General features: G+C 37.0%; 1 protein-coding gene across 3 annotated transcripts in view; it reads right to left on the reverse strand.

The window, feature by feature from the left end:
- Positions 1-20,746, reverse strand: part of DGKI (diacylglycerol kinase iota) — a 5,490,864-nt gene that overhangs the window by 221,155 nt on the left and 5,248,963 nt on the right. For all 3 annotated transcript variants that reach the window (XM_044088223.1, XM_044088222.1, XM_044088221.1), the window contains one exon: positions 10,209-10,329. In XM_044088223.1, coding sequence (XP_043944158.1) covers positions 10,209-10,329 — 121 coding nt within the window. The remainder of the gene's footprint in view (positions 1-10,208; positions 10,330-20,746) is intronic.

A 20,746-nucleotide genomic window follows, 5' to 3' on the forward strand; every position in this document is an offset into this window, starting at 1 on the left:
TGAAATATCTAAAGCTCAAAATATCGATTCACAAGACATTTATAAAAAACACTGAAAGCACACAACACTGAACATTCACACCGAATTACAAACTATTTAATAATTCTGGCCAACTAAAAATGCTCTATAACATCCACACTTACTACAAAATCAAGGTCAATTGTCATCTTGGTACTGGTACTGTTGAGGAAAGGGTGTAATGTGTAGGGTTAGGGTTAGGGGCAATGGAAGTCTTAGGGTCAGGGTAACACATATGAGTAAGCTGAACAAGAGGCTTCAAATTCTGAAGCAAATGTATAACTTGACTTCAGTAGAGTTAAAGAATGCTGTGCATTCAGATTTAATCAACAATCATCAGAATCTATTATTTCTATCGTAATGGACTATTAGTACTAGTTCTATGTATATGCATCTAGGTGTATCAGTTTGAAGTTAATTCAACTATAAAAAATATAAAAGAAGATTACTCTAATAATAGCTATTCATTTCCAAATGCACGTGGCCCCTAACGTTTGTTTTTGGAATAAGTATGTCACCCAGGCAAGATCAGTTAAAGGAAATCAAGAGAGTACAGACTTACTATCATCAAAGGGCAATTTTCAGCAGTTCCAGACACTAAACATTGCACACAAGCAACTGTTACTTGCACAGCACCAAATCAAGTCCAGAGTGGAGAATGAATGGATACCATGCTGAAGAGGAGGTAGTCTCAGACCCTGAGAACCATATTGCATTTTATACCTACTATAGCTACCTATATCCATGAAAATTAGAAATTTTGCACTTTATTCAAAGTTTTTCAATCATTAACCCAGTAGAAATACAGAACAAATCTCTCTACTTTGGGAAACTAGCTACCAAGTCTATCAGCCATGTAAAATGGCAGGTTTAATAAATTTCCCAAAGGAAAAAGTGAGCTATTCATCTTAGCTCAACAATCATGAGGATGGATACATTCATAATTCAGTAGCTTAGGTAGGGTGTGGAAAAGGGGAGTGCCATCCTGGTTCCAAAGTATTAGGTGACAAGATCATCCAATCTCAATATCTGTTCATTGCATACCGGCATTTAGAAATAAATACAGTATTGCAATGGTGCAGAAGTACTCTGTGTATGTGGTGCAAACTGTTTTAATACAGTTAAAAAGAAGAAAAGAGTTTTTTTTTCTTGACCTTCAGTTTCAGAGAAGAAGTTTTTTCATGGGGAGGGATGACATTGGGCACAAAAATAGCTAGCTACACTCTCGCAATAATTAGTTTGGATAACTTTGTAATAGTTATATATGTAAATTACAACTAGTCAGGAAGTGATTGTTTCATCCACGTAAGCATCCTGAAAGTAAAGGAAGATCTTATATCTTTTACATATTCTTGCTATCTGGCTCTGAGATAAACAAATAATAACCCATTTAGAAAATACAACTTTAGGGTGTTCCATGTAAAGCCAGTAAGGAATAATTCAGACCACATAATCTGTCATTTGGATTCAGGAAAAACAAAGGACAAGAACCATCTCTTTGAAAAAATTATAGTTACACACCTCAAGCAATCTAGCCTGAAAGTTCTTCAACATCTTAAGTGAAGATACGGGAGGAACCTACATCAGTACCCTGTATATGTTGCCTCTTCCAAGTTTTCTGCAAGCTGTAAAAAGTGAAATTCCACTCTAATGGATAATACATCATCACAACAAATTTATTATCATCCTTTTACTTCACAGTAGTTGAGAAGTTAAACATGGTGATTGTTGATGTTCTTCTAATCCTGTAGCTACTGTGGGTCTCAACGGTGCTAATCTCTCCAGGCATGCTAAGAAGAGGAAAAACATGTCCCCTTTACTTTGCAAGAAAGTAGAACAAGGCATAACCCCTACCTTAATCTAAAACATCTATGTGCATGCCTCTTCTCTAAACTTTACCATGATTCTGTAGATGAAAACATGGCAGCTGATACAAAAAAATATACTAGATGTGAATTAATCACTTTGGGTAGTTAAGGCAGCCGTCAATTAACCATATTGTTGTAATTGGTAAACAAGAAGAAAAGGGAGGGTCAAACCTTAATCTATATCATGATTTTGGGACTACACCACAATGGTTTTCATTTTCAGCTATAACATGATTGAAATACTCAGGTAAAAGACAGGTGAAGGCACAAGGTTACCTAGGAAAAGATTGAGCAGCTGAAATATCGAACACCATATGGTTGAGACCATATGGTTGATATTTCAGATGATCATTCACTTTAAATTATTAAAAAAACAAAAAAAAACAACAAACAGAAAGATGCTACTGCAGGGGGGGCAAGCCCCCCTGCACCCCCCACCCCCCTACTTAAATATACCAATTCCGAGATCGCGCTACAACGACAATACAGCATGGAATGGGAAGTATTCCTATTCCCTGCTGTAGCATGATCTTGGAGTTGATATATTTAAGTAGGGAGGGGTGGTGGTGCAGGGGGGCTTGCCCCCCACAGTAATGTCTTTTTGTTTGTTTTTTTTTTTGTTTTTTTAATACTTTAAAGTGATCGATCATCTGAAATATCAACCATATGGGCTCGACCATATGGTGTTCGATATTTTAGCTGCTCGATCTTTTCTTAGGTAACCATATATAGAGAGGTTATATGTGCTAGCCAAACCCAAGCAAAAAACTTTGGACTGGGAGAGGAGCTCCAGTAGCTGCAAGTAATTTCAATGAAAAAGGTTAAGCAACCTGCAGAGAAAATCAACTGCTCCAAGGTTGTGTTGTCAGTGTAGTTGTAGTTCATGATTTCTTAAAAGCAAAGCTTTAAAGCAAAAAGTAGGTTAAAAAATAGGTTACAAAAACTCTAAAATGAAGCTTTCTTTTCCCTGGAAGGTATTCTATATTGAAAATCAAATGTAGGCAGATAGGCACTGTGAAATAAATCATAAAATGAAAATGCTGTGCTTTTTTACAAGTCTTATCAAAACTTGAGTGATTATTTTCCATTATAGAAAAGTGCAGAAGAAGACCTGAACTGCTACTGGTTATAGAAATTAATTCCTCTCTATCATAGGTTGAGTTCAAGGAAGTTATCGGCCAATGAAAGTCATTAGTCAAAGTCCCGAGTGATTGATTATGGCCATCTCAGTGCAACCAGTGGATGTCCCATACCTTACTGCCAAGATAAACAACTGTTACAAATATTGATAATCATGGAATAAAAATAGATAATAGAGCTGCCTTTTAGGATTAACTGCAATGAAAGAATAAATATAGATTATAGAAGCCAGATGTGCACATCTTAAAGGTATAGTTAATTATTATATATAAATCCAGGCACCAACGAACCAATGTTGATATATAAAAAAACAAAAAATGAATTGTAAATTTATTCAAAAAGCATTCTGGTGCCTTGGCAAACAACTGCCTTCAGGGAGTATAAACATAAAAAAAAAATCAAGATCTTATATACCACTCCCTAAATACATTCAACACCATTAAACAATTAGATAATCAAGTAACTGAATACTTATAGTGTTATATCAACAATTTTCAATTGCATTCAATGTTTCAACCACTAGGGGTCAGTGTAGCATATAGGTAGGTAGGTACTAGGCTATCGGCCCTGGGGCCTATAGAAGCCCAGCCAAAAAAGATACCCTGGGTTTTGCCACACAAGAAAATTATTTTCCTGTACCACTGTCGAGCAGAGCCACAGAGGTGATCCCCAGGGTGAATTTCCTATTTCCCATCCAATCATCAAGATTTTTCTTGAAGAGTGCTAATGAGGAGCTTTGTTTGATATAGATAAGTAGTTTATTTCAGAGTATGGGAAGTCTCTGGGACAGGAATCTATCCCTCTGGCATGTTCTGTTCATTGTGGTGACAAGGTGTAGGTCCCTAGAGCGTGTAGCTTGGAGGGATTGGGATTTCTTTAAGTGGAGCATGTCCAACAGCTCTGGGTTTGACATAGCTTTGTATGTTAGGCAGAGATCACCTCTGAGTAGGCAATATGCGACAGAGTAAAGCTGGAGTTTTTTGAGATGGTCTGCGTAGGGCATCTGTTTGAGGCCGATAATCCACTTTGTGAGGTATTTCTGCGGCCTTTCCAGTTATTGTAGATGTCTTGTGAAGTACATACCAAAAGGGGCGTTGTACTCTATAATGGATCTAATGAGTGATGAGTAGAGGGGAACAATGACCTCTTTTTTTCTGGATGAGAAACCTTTTGTGATGAGGTGTGCCATGTAGAAGGATTTCCTGACTACTGTAGTGATGTGATTATCAAAGGAGAGACTACTATCCACCTGTGTCCCAAGGTCTCTTATCACACTTTCGGTGTTAAGTATACTATCGCCTATGTTGTAGTTCATGGGTACAGAGTTTTTACTAAAGGGGATGACAATGCACTTTTTGGCACTGAGCTTGAGGCCATGGCTTTGACACCAGGCATCTGTCTCAGTGAGACCCTTTTGTAGGATGTCCACATCATTAGGAGTTTTGATTATGGCTCCTAGTTTGCAGTCATCTGTGAACTTCGTTAGCCAAAGACCTTTGTGTTAGCCTGTAGTTCAGAGAAGTAGATACCAAACAGGAGAGGACCCAGGACTGAACCCTGTGGTACTCCACTTGTCACTGGTCTGAAGTCGAATTTGGAGTCTGCTACTTTCACAGTGAGGGTTCTGTCAGTGAGCCAGGTGGCAACCCATCTTGTGACATAGGGATTTATACCTAGTTTAGTGAGTTTATCTATAATTCCAGAGTGGGGGATGGTGTCAAAAGCCTTGGCAGGATCTATTTCAAATTAAAAACAGATTCTTTAAAAAGCAGTCTCTTTTTAATTACAATACCATCCATACTTGGAACAAGACTAATTGTAAATTGAAGAATAGGATTTTACAATATATGTTTGCTATATGCTCTGGTAATGAACGTAATGCTTTATACCACATGTCAGTAGTAACAGCACACACATCTTTGATTTCATGGTACTACAGATAGTGAATGTTACCAGGAGAGGGTGGGATTTATGTAATTTAATTGAATACCATGAGTCTAAATGGATAGTTGAACTGGCAGCACATAGACCCCCCCAGGCATGAATGGTGTAATCCCGAAAAAGCCCGCCTTAAAGATGAGGCAGATTCATTACTGAATTTCATTGGTCATTTGATATTTTAAATGTGATGTTTTATCATGTTGTGATTTGTCTGAAGAAGGGCGTGTAACCTGAAAGTGCTTACTCTGTATTTATTTTATTAAATTACGTGTTTTACAGCTTGGTGGTTCAGATTTTCCTCCTTTTTGCATTTTTGGATTTTGATTTCTGAACCTTTGGTGTAAAGGCTTCATTTGCTGTCTTTTTAGATGACACTATATGTGCAAATGCCCACTGGTTAGAGTTATAGTATGGGAACAGATTTAAAGTTATGTGTGTTTAGTTTTTTGTGTGTTTGTGTGTGTGTGTGTGTGTGTGTGTGTGTGTGTGTGTGTGTGTGTGTGTGTGTGTGTGTGTGTGTGTGTGTGTGTGTGTGTGTGTTAGGGAGAGAGTTTGGCCTAAGAAACTTTAGTGTTGTGCATATATGATGTTGTTTGTAGCTGTGTCCAAGTATCTTGTAATATGGTACTGTTAGGAAAAGAGGTTTTGTAATTTAATACACAGAGTCAGGGTTGAGGCTTGGTCAGGGTTTGGGTTAGCATACATGAGTAAAGTAAGATTGGGGCTTTAGCTGACTAGTATAACAAATAATAAAACAATCAAGACAATATGCATTATAGTGCAAAATACTGTAGTAGACATAAATGTTTAGAAAATACATTTGCAATTGCCTGTAACTGGAAGTCTATATGCAGAGTTATAACATAACTCACCTTTTTAGGAAGCAGATATGCAAACGTGAAAAGGCAAGAGTAAAATAGGAGGCCAAGTTAGGTGATATGTATAAAAGGCTAAATTTAAGTGAGGAGAGATGTGCTGTGGGTTGAGTTGGCTCAACAGAGGCAGTGGGAATAATAGTGAAAATAGAGGAAAGTTGAAAATAACAGAACTGGATTAACATACCATCTGTCATGAAATCTATAGGGACTAAATAAAGTGATTGACCATCATCAAAATAAGGAAGGATTTAGCTGGCCATGCACAGGTCATAGCAATGGGAGAAGTTAGTTAAATAATGTCTAAACCATTTTATAAATGAAGTCGGGGAATAAAAAGCCCAGATTTCATGAGGTATGCTGTTCCAGGTAATGGAGTGATAAAGGAGATTGATTGATATAGGGAGAAGCTGAATATGTTACGTATGTTAGTGTTTCAATAACTTTAGCAGAATGAAAAAGTATGGAAAATATGAGAAAGACAGAGTCATCAAAGTTTAAGCATTTATAGATGATTTACTTGCTTGCCGGGCCTAACGTACAACCTTCAATGAAGGAACGCCCATTCATGCATGTCGCTACACAGAAGATGCTCTAACTGAGAATCGAACGGGCAACGTCTAACTGTGAGGCGACAATGCTACCGCAGCACCACCACCGCAGCACTTGTTAAATTCAGTGATTGATCTACACAAAATATTTAGACATGCTACACATTTTGGCTTAGATAAACAAGATTTCCATCAATAGTAAAAATATAGTATGGTACATTTTGGGGGAAAAAAACAGCCTACAATATCGCTACTCAGTCAAGAGTAGACAGATTGTGCCCAGTCCAAACAGCAGCAAAGATCTTAGAGATTGCATAGACATTTAGCATTTAACAGCAATGTAAATTTTAACTTGAGAGAACTGCTATGCAATAATTAAGAAACATTTCCTCATGATCACTTGCAGTCATACCCAAGTCTTTGATTAGACATCATTTAGAATTTATTCCAATTTTTGCTCTGATACAGCAAACCTGAGACAGTTATGTTAGAGATGTTACATAGTTTTTTGTTGTTTTTTTTTAACAAGGAAAATCAAGAATGACAACAACCCTGCATTTTAGAGAATATCTTTGGATGTTTCAGGTGTACTCAGCTTTTTACAGACTTAATCCTCACATACTTAGTTTCAACAACAAATCACAGGTTGTGGCTCATTGGTAAATTATATGGGTCATGCCACACGAAGCAGAGACTGTTTAGTTAGGGTACAGAAGTATAACACAACTCTTAAAGGAAACTTTTTTTTCATAAACGTGTGTCAGGTCCTAGAAATAAACTCCCACTTGGAATTAGACAGGCATCCAGTTTAACTGGCTTAAAAGATGGTTTAAAATGTATCATTGGTTAATATAAACAATTCACAGTATAGGAATCAGACTGCCATATGACCCCACCAGATGTTTTGAGTCTGTGATTACAATGAACATTAACCAGAAACATAGAACAACAGCAAATAAACAAAGAGCAAGCAAAACTTGACACATTTAATGCTGAACTTGATGCCCAAACCAGCTAAAGTTACATTTTCCCCTCTTCTCTTCTCCAAGAGAATTCAATGTAGTATATGTGTGGCAGTAATCTAATACATTTAAAATCAGACGTAAGACTCAAAAATGCATGTAAATATGCTGTGTTGGTTATCTTAGCAAATAGGGATTGGAGAAAGAGATTATTGACAGTTTATAGACTATATATAGTGGAAATGTACAACTGAATTTTATGTGGAATTTTGCCCTTGCTCATGTTTCCAATAAAAATTGTGTTTCCAGTTTCATTCAAAATTTTTTGCAGCTTGAAAATTTACAAATATAGTTTCTTAGACACATATCAACTGGCACAGAGGCACAGAAATAACACACACACACACACACACACACACACACACACACATATATATATATATATATATATATATATATATATATATATATATATATATATAAAGATAGATGATGAAAAAGCAAAAGATTCAAAATTAAATCTGGTGATACCACATAGATAAGTGATTATTATGAAAATGAGATGTTAGCAGATATTGTTCTCCCTAAGTTTCCCAAGAGGAAAAAGTTAGTCAACCAGGGATATCAGAAGACAGGCCACAGTAAAACTGAATCCATTACAACTGGATATAGTGATCAACAGTGCAAAAAGTCACATTTTGAAGCAATCAGAGTAGCAATGCTTATTTCTTATAGATTGATGACTGTTCTCAAGACAGATACCTAGACTAAAATACTTAGAAAAAACACTTAAGATAATTATTCAAGCTGGGAAAAACTTGTAGTCTGAAAACCTCCTCAAGGTGCTTCACAAAGTAGTTCCAAAACAAATCTACCTGCAAAAGATGATTTACCAAAGAGCAAATTGCAGATAAAATGAAAGAAATTGAAAATGAAAGAAATTTATTAAACAAAATACCAATAAGTGTTTTGGACATGATGGTCACTATGCACTTTCTCAGTGTTAAAACATTTTTATCTCCAGTCTGGGCATTGCTGGTTGTGTTCTATCAACTTCTTGATAACCCTGTCACCAAATGGAAGGTTCAAGGTGCATCTGCACTCATCAAAAGTTTTAAAATCTAAAGATATTTCCCTGCGAACAGGATAGCCAAGGCTGACTTAAAAATAGATGTAAGATTCTTCAAGTTTCATAGTAGAACCAACAACTCACAAATAACATGAGAGCTAACTTCTAAGAAGTCAATAACCAACCTAGAAAAGTAAGGTTTAGTCAGCAGGTTATGTAAACCACACAATTAAAATCAAGGACACAAGTTCCATCATTGATCTTCTTACAGCTAATGTTTTGATTAATGACATGGCAGTCCAGCTACAATGCCGAATGGAAATGATGAATGATTCACCTTTAGTTTATACATACTGGCTGCATGTGGTGGTATACTTGTTTGCCTCAAGCAAATGCTTCAACAGTTTCATATATTTTCAAGTCTGTATATATAATAACACAATTGAATGAAATGAAAGTATGTGTTAGTTTACAGAAACAACATGGGATATGGCTTTAAACACAGACTACAAATATGGTACGCTGAAATAACTTAAAATGTTCAATGAAAGAATGAGACAAAATTATACAGCAATCTAAATCAGCTCTATCGCAGAAGAGGGATAACACTATGATAACCCAACTGGATTAGCAGCCCAGATACTGGCAAAATTTACCATAAAAGACAGAAGTATAGTGAAGAAAAGCCCTGCTGCCGTGAGCAATGGAGATGTGGGATAGGCTGCACATGCTTAGAGTGTTTCAATGCAGACTCCTCCCCTTTCCTAAGGGCAGAGCCATTGTGAGGATGCTTCCTCTGAAAGCATGAAACATGAATTTCAAATGCATGTGTCTCATACCATTGCTTATGGTCAACATGGGCATGAAAAAAAGAATGGTCAACTTAAAGTAACCCTCCTACATACAATTCTCAGAAGCAGGATATATGTTTTGTCTCCCAGTGAATAAACTAGTTTATAAAGTAAGCAACATGGATGTTTGAGTGCTAGTGAGGCTCATGGACAGAAAAAAAAAATGCGATCCATAATATTGTGCAACAAATAGCCCTAATACCACTGTAAGTATTTGAAGCCATGTGTCCTAAAAGTGATTACTTCATACGTCACCTTGAAATCTAGTCCATAAATATTATCATTTTTGCATTCAGATATAACAATAATAATTATTATTATAATACATGTTTTATTTTTACTGGTCATTAGATGTGTTTGACAGGCATTTCTATGCAACATACATGTAGATGATATGCTGAATATATAGCAAAATGTACATTTCTTTCTTCACATAATATGCCAGAGTCACCCATTAAAATCAGTAAATAAAAATGAAAAATACTTGGGTTATACTATAAGTTGTAATACAAATGCATAGAAGCATTTGTACCAATTTAAAATAAGCCATTTAGAAAATTCCAATGCATGGCTGGGGGCTAGCCAAGCTTTTAATTCCACATGAATAATTTAGCTTTACGCACTGTCTCCATCTCTTTATCTCAACTTTTCAATTTGCTTGTCTGTGGGAGTTGCAAACATACAGCAGACAATAATTCAATCTATACATCTTCCTTATTACCTCAACCTGTTGTTAAGCATGCGTTTGTGTGTGGGAAGGAATTTCCAATTCCTGTACCATAATAGCTGTGTAGCTAATCTTTGTATAAAGCACTCATAAACATTTCGGAAACCTAACAGTTTGAGTCCTTTGTTTCCTGAAAACAGGCTTGCCAATTCAATGGGTACAGTGTCTGGTGTGTGACACCCTCTGCATTTTGAACAGCAACTCACCATGGTCCAAGATATATTTGACAATTTCCCTGTGTCCATTCTTGGCAGCATGTATAAGCAGCGAGCATGTGTCTGGCCCCTGGATGAACAGACTGGCACCTTTCTTGCAGCACTCTGTGAACTGTCAAAGGCAGAGGAAAAACTTAGCAGGGGCATTACAGTTTACAATGAATTATTTGCATTTGTATTACCTCCTGGTGTTAACTATAGAATATCTAGTAAAAAAATACCACTTTAAAATGTTTCCTGTTATGTATTTTCTTGCCTAATTTCAATCAAGTTCTTATTTTTTTCTCACAGATGCAAGTAATGTAGCAGCCATGAAATCAGTAAACATAAATAAATAAATAAATTTGAAAAAATAGGACTCATTTGTGATAGGAAATATGTTCTTTAAAAGGGCAGATCTAGATGTTCACAGTTTAACATGCACATGTTTATTCTTCAAGTTGTTGAGTTTATCACACAGAATACTTTGTTTTGCCTTTTATATAAATGTATACTTGTTCTCCACAAGTATGAAATAGCTTATTTTTATTTTATTGTTAACAGCTAAATGAAGCCCATTAGACCATTATAAAAAACATAGTGAACATAAACTGAGTAAGCAGCAGTCTCTTGTTAAACTAAATAAAAATGTATTACTTAACATCTTTCAAAACACTGATCTCATAGTTTTTATACATTCATAGGTTTATAGGTTAAAAGTAAGCTATCTATCCAAACAAACATTTCAGCCTAACCATATGATCCCAAAACATGATTACTCATAGACAAGAATAATTAATATCCAGTTCCTCATATTGTCTCTGTTTGTATATTTTGAAAGGTATTTATTAATAATAAAATACACAATCTAAAAATTAATACTCAGTTACAACCCACTTCACCTTGTCAGGCATACCTAGGATGTATTTAATACTTAAATTTGACCACTATTAGTGAGAGCTTGAGAAGCCAGACATGGGGTATATTTATGATTCCCAATCTTTTTGTGCAGGTTATGCTTACAAAGGGTCAGACAGCCACCTTGTTTTACATCCAACAGATTCTCTGGGTGGGCTTTCTATCTCACTAGTAGGTCTTATTCATATTTTTGTGTAAATCTAGATCTCTTCTGTGGGAGTTCCTTCACAAGGACACATACGACTTGCTCCTTTGAGGCTCTGTAGGCCAGACAGAGGTACCATCTCAAGAAGCTGTAGGAAACAGGGCCTGTTCTGATGAGGAAATGCTGTAGTCTGTCCAGCTGAGTCATATGCATAGATAAGTACATTCCAAATGAGAGTATTACACATTATAGTGGGCCTGACGAGGAGAGATGGTGATAAGTTCCATCAGTTTGTCCAGATAAAAGGATTTCTGAATTACATTTGATGCATGGTGATCAAATCATAGCTCATTATTAATGAAAATGCTCAGGTGCTGATGACTGAGTTAACTTTTCCAAGTAATATCACTTATGTGGTGAGTGAATGAATGCCTTTATTTGTCAAAAGACACAATACTGCATTTCTTGTTATTTAATTTAAGACCATGGTCCAGGCACCATTTGCTGGTGCATATCAGGCCCTCCTAGAGATTCTGAAGATGAGGAGTTTATGAGGATTCCAAGTTTGCAATCACCCGCAAATGTAGTCAGACACAGCCACATTTTATTATTTGTCAGGCACTACAGGCTTTGCTTTTGAGAATCGTTAATTCAAACAAACTTAATATGCCAAGTGAGATACTAAACTTCAAACAGAATTGTACAGTAAAATACTTTAGCTTTTCAAGTCTGTGTGTTACTCAAAAGTTAATGGAGTTTATGGATGTTTAACAATTGCTTCTGTGTAATGAATGATGAAGCATTGTGGAGGACACTGTCTTTTGACTATAATGCCCCATGACAGATCACCAGTGGCATTTGTAGTCAAGGGACTAGATTAAGACTAGATTGAATAAGGAATGAAAAAAGTCAAGTACTACAGTAAGAATATGTTGAACGATTTCAGAAAATATCTAACCAGTAGGACTTACTCAGTGTAATGTATATCTTCAAGACAAAAGGCAATACTTTGTTTCGTATGTTTGAATCTGTGAGAAAAATCTCTATTGTTTTGAATTGCAAGTTATGATTATTATTAAAACTGAGCTTTTCTTTGGGTTTCCTCTGAAAAGAGTTACTTGTTACACAGTCTGACTTTCCCAGTAACCAAAATGGAAATAAAAAATAAATAGGAACAAGTATTGTGTCATAAGTGACTATGACTACAGTGACAATCTAGTCACTTTCTATAACATATTTTTAGTGTATGGAGCACTGTTATTATGCTACAATTTCAGAAAAATATATACTTGTAAAGCAGTCCTATTGCAAGAGATCAAATTGTAATAGGACTTAGGAAGGGGGTTGTAACAATTTTTACACATCCTTTTTAATACTGTTGCGATCAGGTATTCAGGTAGGGATTTTCCTTCCTTTTCAACTGTCCCCAGTACCTTTGTTTCATTGAGGATTACAGTCAGTCAAATATGCCAGAATTTCAGTTTCACTCTTCTTACTGTTCAAAAAATGCATATTAATGCAAAACCTTCTGCTCCATTAACTTTTTGAAATAAATTAGAGCAATATTTAAAAACTGTCTCTGATTCTCTTAATTTAACTCCACCCTTCCCCACCCATTCTTAAGGAAATTAGTTGACTGGCCTGGTCTGCTGCTATCTATATGACAACACTCACTAAGTGTTTTACTGTCTTTCAAAGCCAGTAAAACACTTACCCCCCTTTTTTCTGTAATTGGTAGTAAATGGTGCAGATAAAGCTCCATGCATTACAAAGCATCATGATCGGGTTTCTGATCATAAACTGTATTATGTGTTCTCACCACTGACACCAAGATTCAGTTCTCAAGCTTTGTACTTGAGGTCAATTTCTCGGCATCCATATGTTAAACAAATAATAAGCCAGTTATGATTGTTAACCCAATCATAATCCTCTATATTACACATAGATAATCTATGCTTAACAAAAATAATTATTGTGCGAAGTGGCTTTGTTAATATGCAATACAGTGGTTTCCATGAAGAAAAAGTCTTTATGAATGTCATTCTGACAATAACTAGCATGTATATAGCACAGCCCCCAGCATTCACTAATCTTCCGTGCAGGAATAAGTTTTTCCTGCACGGAAATGACCGTTTAAGTGCAGCACGGCAGCGTGCCATGCATATTTATGAAGGCGCGCTGTCTGTGCTCCTAAACGAACATGGAGCCATGGACGAGTGCAGGGGGTGTGTCTGAGAGCAGAGCTCTCACAATATACATGCCCCTGCACTCAAGAATTGCCGTTTGGCAATTAAAATTATCGAGAATGCTCATAGTACCCCAAACACATCAGGACAGCTGCAAAATGTACAGATGCATGCAGAAATCCACAGCAATATGTTAAATCTGTCCCTCCATTTGTTCTCCCATCATTTTGGGGTTTGTCCAGAATTTGCACTCCAAGAGGTTGAGAGGTATGCCCACCGTGAAGCAGAAAGCTAACAAAATAACAGGCATAGCAGTAGCAAGGATATTTGTGAAGGGTATAGATAAAAGAACACTACAAGATTTTTTTTTATAAAAGCGATAAAGTTTAACTGTAGATGCGCAGGTGCACCCATTGCTAAGCTACACATAGTCCAGCTTAAACAGCACAAGACGTTAAAAAGCAAGATTCATTCAATAGAAATGATACTGCTATAGTGCAGTGGTTAGAGCGTATGCTTTGTGAGCAGTCATTCCCAGTTTGATCCTCACTGTGGCAAATTTCCATTTTATATGTGAAAGCAAGTCATAAACAATTAATTTGTGTATAACCTATTAAATAACATATATTTGTGAACTGGAGTACTAGATTAAGTCCAGATGTGAGGTGTCACTGTAATAAAGTGGTGAAATCCCCCGATAAACACAAGTGTCCCATACAGTATACTTACACATGAATCAGGGATACTAAACAGATTTATGATATGTAATGAATGATAACCCAAAGCCATACAGCAAATATTGTATAAAATTAAAAATAAGCAACGCTAAGCATTGCACACCTCTTTCATATCACCCCTTTTTCTTGTCTTTTAAATAAATTACCGTGTAGGTAAGCGGGAGTAAGAAGTTTTAAGCAGTACTAAGTGGGTTTAAGGCTGTTTGCGTGGGGGTAAGCAATGCCTACACAGAATAAGCAATTTTGAGGCTAACTCTCTGTAAGCATATTAACCTGGTAGTTAGAATTGCTCACCATCGCACAGACCCACTTGCAACTACTTAAAAGTGCCTTAGTCACTCTGTATCCAACAGCCCTTGTTCTGCCCAGCAAGAAAATAATCAGTCTTTGCAAGCCTCGAACCCAGGAACCTGCACATCATAGCTACAGTGATTTAACACTATGCTATGTCAGCTGCACGCATAATTGAGGTATACTCAAACAGATCCTCACTATAGCAAAATCACATTTTACATGTGAAAAGAATTTATAAACAATTTTGTTGTTGTATAACCTACTAAATAACATATATTTGTGAACTGGAGTACTGCATTAAGTTCAGATGTGAGGTGTCATTGTAATAAAGTAGTGAAATCCCCCGATTACCACATACAGTGTATATACACATGACTCACAGATACTAAAAAATTTATAACATGTAATGAATGCTATCACAATGCCAAACAGCAAATAGCGTGTAAAATTAAAAATAAGCAACCCTAAGCATTGCACACCTCTGCTTACCAGGTGTAAGCAATGCGTAGCCCAGCTAAACAGATTTGCCCATTGGTATGCCCCTTTAAGCAATGCCAATATTAGGTAAGCAGGATTGCCCATAGCTTAGCATTTTCAAAACTGTCTAGTCATGGCAAAATGGGGGAAATCAGCCCGATTTAAACCCCACAGGTGGGAATACATCTCATAACTGGTTGCAGCTTCCTCCTGTAGGCACAATGGCCAGTGTTGGGGAAGGATCACACTTCCGAGTGCAGCGCTGGGGCATCCAGGAGTCTAAAGTCATGGCAAGACTCCTGGTAAAAGACTATGAAGAGAGACTGCTGTAGGGCCAGTACCAGGGTTCCCAATATAAAGCGGAAGCCTGGGACCGTCTCACCCGTGACCTCACCAGTGCCACTGGCATCACTCGAACTGGTGAGCAGGTCAGGCATCACTATGCTGACCTGAAATGGAGGAAGAGGGAGCTCTTGGATCAGTGGTTCCAAGAAGCTAGGCAGAGGGGTGATGTTCCAGCAGTGTGTAAGTACTCATTCTACTAACTGTTTAATAATTGCCTAGCTCGTGTATATTATGGATAGGTATGGCTAAATATTCCTCTATGTCTCTAACAGCTGCAGCGGAGTGGGCTGTAAATCAGGAAGCCCATGTGTGTAAGCTGCAAAGGCGAGGTTAGTAATAATCTTGTATGTAATATCATAAGAAATAAATATAAAAGTAGTAGAAAGTTAATTGCCAGTATAAAACCTGTATTGTGTATGGAATGTACTGAATAAACCAGACAATATGGCAGGAAGAGTCTCATATAGGTTGTATGTAAATAAAAGGGTAACAGCCTGGAAATACAGGTCTAACTCTTGGACTGCTTCTGTTTATTCTGGTATTATATGGTAATGTAGTGTTTCAGTCTATTAATAATACTGTTGTATTAAGCACTGTTACCCACACTGTGCTACATAAATAAAATGTGTAGGAGTGTCTGTATATGACTGTTGTAATCACAAAGTCATATTGTACAACTGAGGGAGACTTAGACAGAAAACAGTGAAAAGATACACAACAAAATCTAAATAGCACACTCTACTGTGACATAAACTGTTGTATTTGTAGCACACAAAGCCATGGTTTGTAACCTGAGAGTGGTAGTAAGCTGTATACATAAGCATACCCCTCAACTGTACAGATTTCTTCAGAATGTCTAGATAATTGGCCCAACTCCACTGCCTGTTACACTGTCCCCCTGGCAAATCAGTGTGATGATCTCTGAAATTTAGGCATCTTTTAATGACATATAACTGATTGTCAGACCTGTAAATATTCAGAAAATGTATATGAAAACAAACCTGCCATTGTAGCAACTCACCAAAAGTTTATGAGGGCAATTGTCAAAATATGTGTCAGTTCCACCTGCATGTTGTCAAGCCTTGACCTGAGTGTGTACAATAAGAGATTGAGAGGTATGTGCATAACATCAACCTGTAATCTGGGAATAAGCGTAGGAAAAGTCAGGTAGTTTTAACGAACAATACCTCCACTGGTATACCAGGTAAGAGGTGTATACTGTAGGTAAAACACAGTTCACGTATATGTTGTCTACAAACATACCACTGTCCAAACTAAGGCCATACAGTAGTGTAATAATACCTGTAAGGTACAGATTACAGCAGTGACTAAGAAAGTTGTGAGAACTACAGGGATATACAAGTTGTTAAATGACATCTCTTTCAACCCCCCACCATATCTGCAACAATAATCCAAATACACAACTCAATGGGTATGTGCACAATTAAATCTACTGTATGGACATATGTTCTATTGTTTGATAAATATTGAAATGTGTTTCTATGCATGTGCCACCTTGAAATACACCCAAATTGGTGGCATGTTGCCATAAATGTAAACTGCATACTGTTGTAATGGCCACTGTGGTTCCATATATGCATGTGTTCTGTTTGCTATGCAACTGTTCCATATCTGGTGTTTTGGGTTAATGGGAATATCTATGCATGCTGTTATACCTAATCCTGGAATGTGTTGATTATTACTAACCCACATATGTTTTAAAATTGCAACACCATAGCACATTTGGGAAGGCCAGTCCCAGCAAACCCACCTTTTCCACCTCATCTGGCTGTGGAACTGGGCACAAGCACATCTGGGGCCCACCCCGGGACCTCTTTGTCCACTGGCCCTGGACCATCTTCGGGTGAAACCAACTCAGGGGATGGAGCTCGCCACCCTGGGAGTGGCCATTGACAGGAAATTATCATCCATCATCAGGTCTGGTGTTTGGTGCATAGCGATCTCTGCAGGGAGTTTGGAGATCTGCTACACCAGCTTGAGGGCCGTTTGGCTCATTTAGAGGGTCAGCCTGCCCATCCTACCCAGCCCTCAGCACAGCCACCTTTGGGGCCGTGAAGGTGCAGTGGTGACTGCCCATGAGTGGGGACACCAGTCCCACTATTTCTATATGGGAGGTCATGGGCTTCCGACTTCCAAACACCCCTCCACATCCAAGGTGTTTACCCCCCAACACGTGTCATATACCACCCCTGTATGCTGTCTTGTCTGATTTGTCTGTCATTCTACCGAACCTGCCTTCCCAAATATACCTACTATCCATCCCCAACATCCCACTCTCACCTTAAATAAAGAAAAATATGGCAATCTGTTCCCAAAAAAAAAATCTCGCCCCATACATAGCTGTCCATTTTGCACACGTGTCCACCGGACACATGTAATCTGGTGTAATCGGCTTCACAACATATTATTGTTGCCCTCACCCCTCTTTCAGGGGTTTGAGTGTCCAAATCTACCTCCAAATTCAGAGTACATTCAAAGCTGTTGCTGTAGAAGAAATGGGCTGCTATGGACCTTCCCTACACCAGTCCTGCACATACCTAGTTATTTTCCCTAATATCTTTCTCTCTTTGTGCCCCTTTTTCACCACTTTCCTAGCACCCCTTTTTCTTTTTTTTTAAATAAATTAGCATAGGAGTAAGTGGGAGTGAGCACTTTTAAAAGTAGTAAGCGGGTTTAAGCCTCTTTGTGCAGGGGTAAGCAATGCTTACACAGAATAAGCAATTTTGAGGCTAACTCTCTGTAAGCATATTTAACTGGAAGTTAGCATTGCTTACCATCACGGAAATCTGCGCAAACCCACTTACAACTTTGTGCCTTAATCACTCTGTCTCCAACAGCCCCTGTTCTGACCAGCAACAAAATAAGCAGCTCTTGCAAGTCTCAAACCCAGAACTTGCACACTATAGCCAAAGTGATTTATCAGTAAATCAGGTCAAATATATCTGATGTTTTCTCAAGCATATCATCCAGCACAGTCATTCAACAGTAGAGGAAATGCATTTATATATGTAGACGTATGTATGTATACACACACACACACACACACACACACACACACACATACACACACACACACATATATATATATATATATATATATATATATATATATATATATATGACTGACTCAAACCTCCAGCACTATAACCTTAGCCCAAATAGGCTGAAATAAAATACAACAACACTCTGGAAATTGCCATACCATCCTTTAATGGCAGACACGTTCCGCCACACTCAACAAATCAAGGTTATGCCTCATGGCGTCATCAGTTGGTTTGCTTATCGATCCGAGCACTTAGTACATTGCGTACAGGACTTGGATAATGGGAGAGTATGTGTATATATATATATATATATATATATATATATATATATATATATATATATATATATAGAGATATAAAAAACACAACAAATGCATATATGACCAAAGGCACCATTAATGGGTGTGAGGTGGCCCAAAACATAACAGCAACATTGTTGGTATACACTTTGAAAGTTACTGGTGTTACAGGACTGTTTGCAATATACCCTTAGTCAGAAATATGAAGTCAGAAACACAAATGGATGTAGCCATGTACTGATAGCACTCATCAGACAGAATGCCACTGATATATCTGAGATAAGACCTGTGCGGTGAACAGACAAAACATAACAGCCATTCCTCTAGCCATCATGTGGATAGGCTCACAGTTGAGAGTTCTGCAGACAGACTGCATTCCATGCTAAACTAGTATGTACACATAAACCCTTTAAAACTAGCGGTATACAATGTATTTAGCAACACTACTCACACTGTGAGTAGGTCTGGAACCTTATACAAATAAGTAGCTGGCGTGTGTCTGAGGTATTGCTACCTGCTGTCTGTAAAACTGCTGCCCACACACAGGAAGGATGTCTTCCATACAGGAAAGGTAAAGGGACAATGCCCACATGATATAGTAATTTATAGTAGTGGGTTGCCATGATAGTGGTAATTGGAAGTACTACACAGCTGGCTGCATGCAAGTAGCAAGTAAACACTGATTGGTGCAGAGGGCATCACCTGACAATGTGCATCAACTACAAAATCCATGCTGGAATCTATTCAAAGCAGCTCAATCCCTGTAGTGGACAGAGAGAGAGAGAGAGAAGAAAAACAAATAAACAGGAAAAAAGTATCTAAACCTACAAACAACCCTACATAACTAAGGGGACACATACAAAGTGTACTCAGAAGAGATGACAATCCTATAACAGGTATGTGAAACATATATGCATGTAACTGAATGTAGTACTTGGTCTATAATAATAGGATAGATGATGGGAAAGATTTATATGTGCCATCACGAGTTGTTGTTGTAATGATGTCCTGCTGAACAACTGCTATCCCTATATATACCCCCTAATGTTAGGCTGTGTCAACATGTGATGTAGCAAGGCAGAAATTGTCTGTGTTGTAGCAAGGCAGAAAAGTGCAGCTGTGGAGGAAGGAGTGTTAGAGAGTGTGGACCTGATATTTGAATGCACCCCATATATTGATATATATAAATATATATATATATATATATATATATATATTTATATATATATATATATATATATATATATATATATATATATATATATATATATGTGTGTGTGTGTGTGTGTGTGTGTGTGTGTGTATATATATATATATATATATATATATATATATATATATATATATATATAAATGAAAAGCAAACTGAAAATATGCCTCCGTACAAGTGAAGATTCACAGTTAAATATACAAAAAAGCACTCGCAATGTGTTGCAATAAATTCCAAAAGCTGCCAAGTGTTGAATCCGAAAGAAAACTTCCTTTTATTGACATAAATACAGGTTTAAGCTACTTTCGGCCATGAACATGGCCTTCATCAGAAACACCCATAATCCCAGTGGCAAACACTTAAATACCCTTCAGTGACATAAAATACTATTCAATTAACCAATTAATATATTTTATACAAGTAACATAAATAACAAACTAAAAACACTACTATAAGACACTTATAAAAACTGCAATTCTACTTGCATTTATTATATTTAGCTTTTCTACGTAAAACAACTTTATAATATATAAATCTTTCCCCAAAATAAGTTTTGTTTGGAAGTGCAAAGAGTGCCAAAGGGCTTAAAAGTCAACAAGCCAAGTAGCATATTTGGTTCAACAATTTTAAATAAATGGAACCAGGTATGTGAAGAAACCGGCTTAAAGTTAGTAGAGCTTCTTAACAAACATCAGGAAGAAGAAGAAAAAAAAACTGGGCAAGTGGGTAGAAGGTTTACTGGACAAATTAACTTTGGCAGCTCCAGTTCAAGAAATTCAATATTTCATGAATAAAATTCAAGATAAGATAGAAAAGTTAAGTTCTTTTTTAAAACTTAAAAAAGAGAAGAAAATTAATAGAGAATGCATTACAT

Source organism: Protopterus annectens, chromosome 11.part0 (genome assembly GCF_019279795.1).
Source record: "Protopterus annectens isolate FY-2018-M chromosome 11.part0, PAN1.0, whole genome shotgun sequence".
NCBI classification, from domain to species: Eukaryota; Metazoa; Chordata; order Ceratodontiformes; family Protopteridae; genus Protopterus; species Protopterus annectens.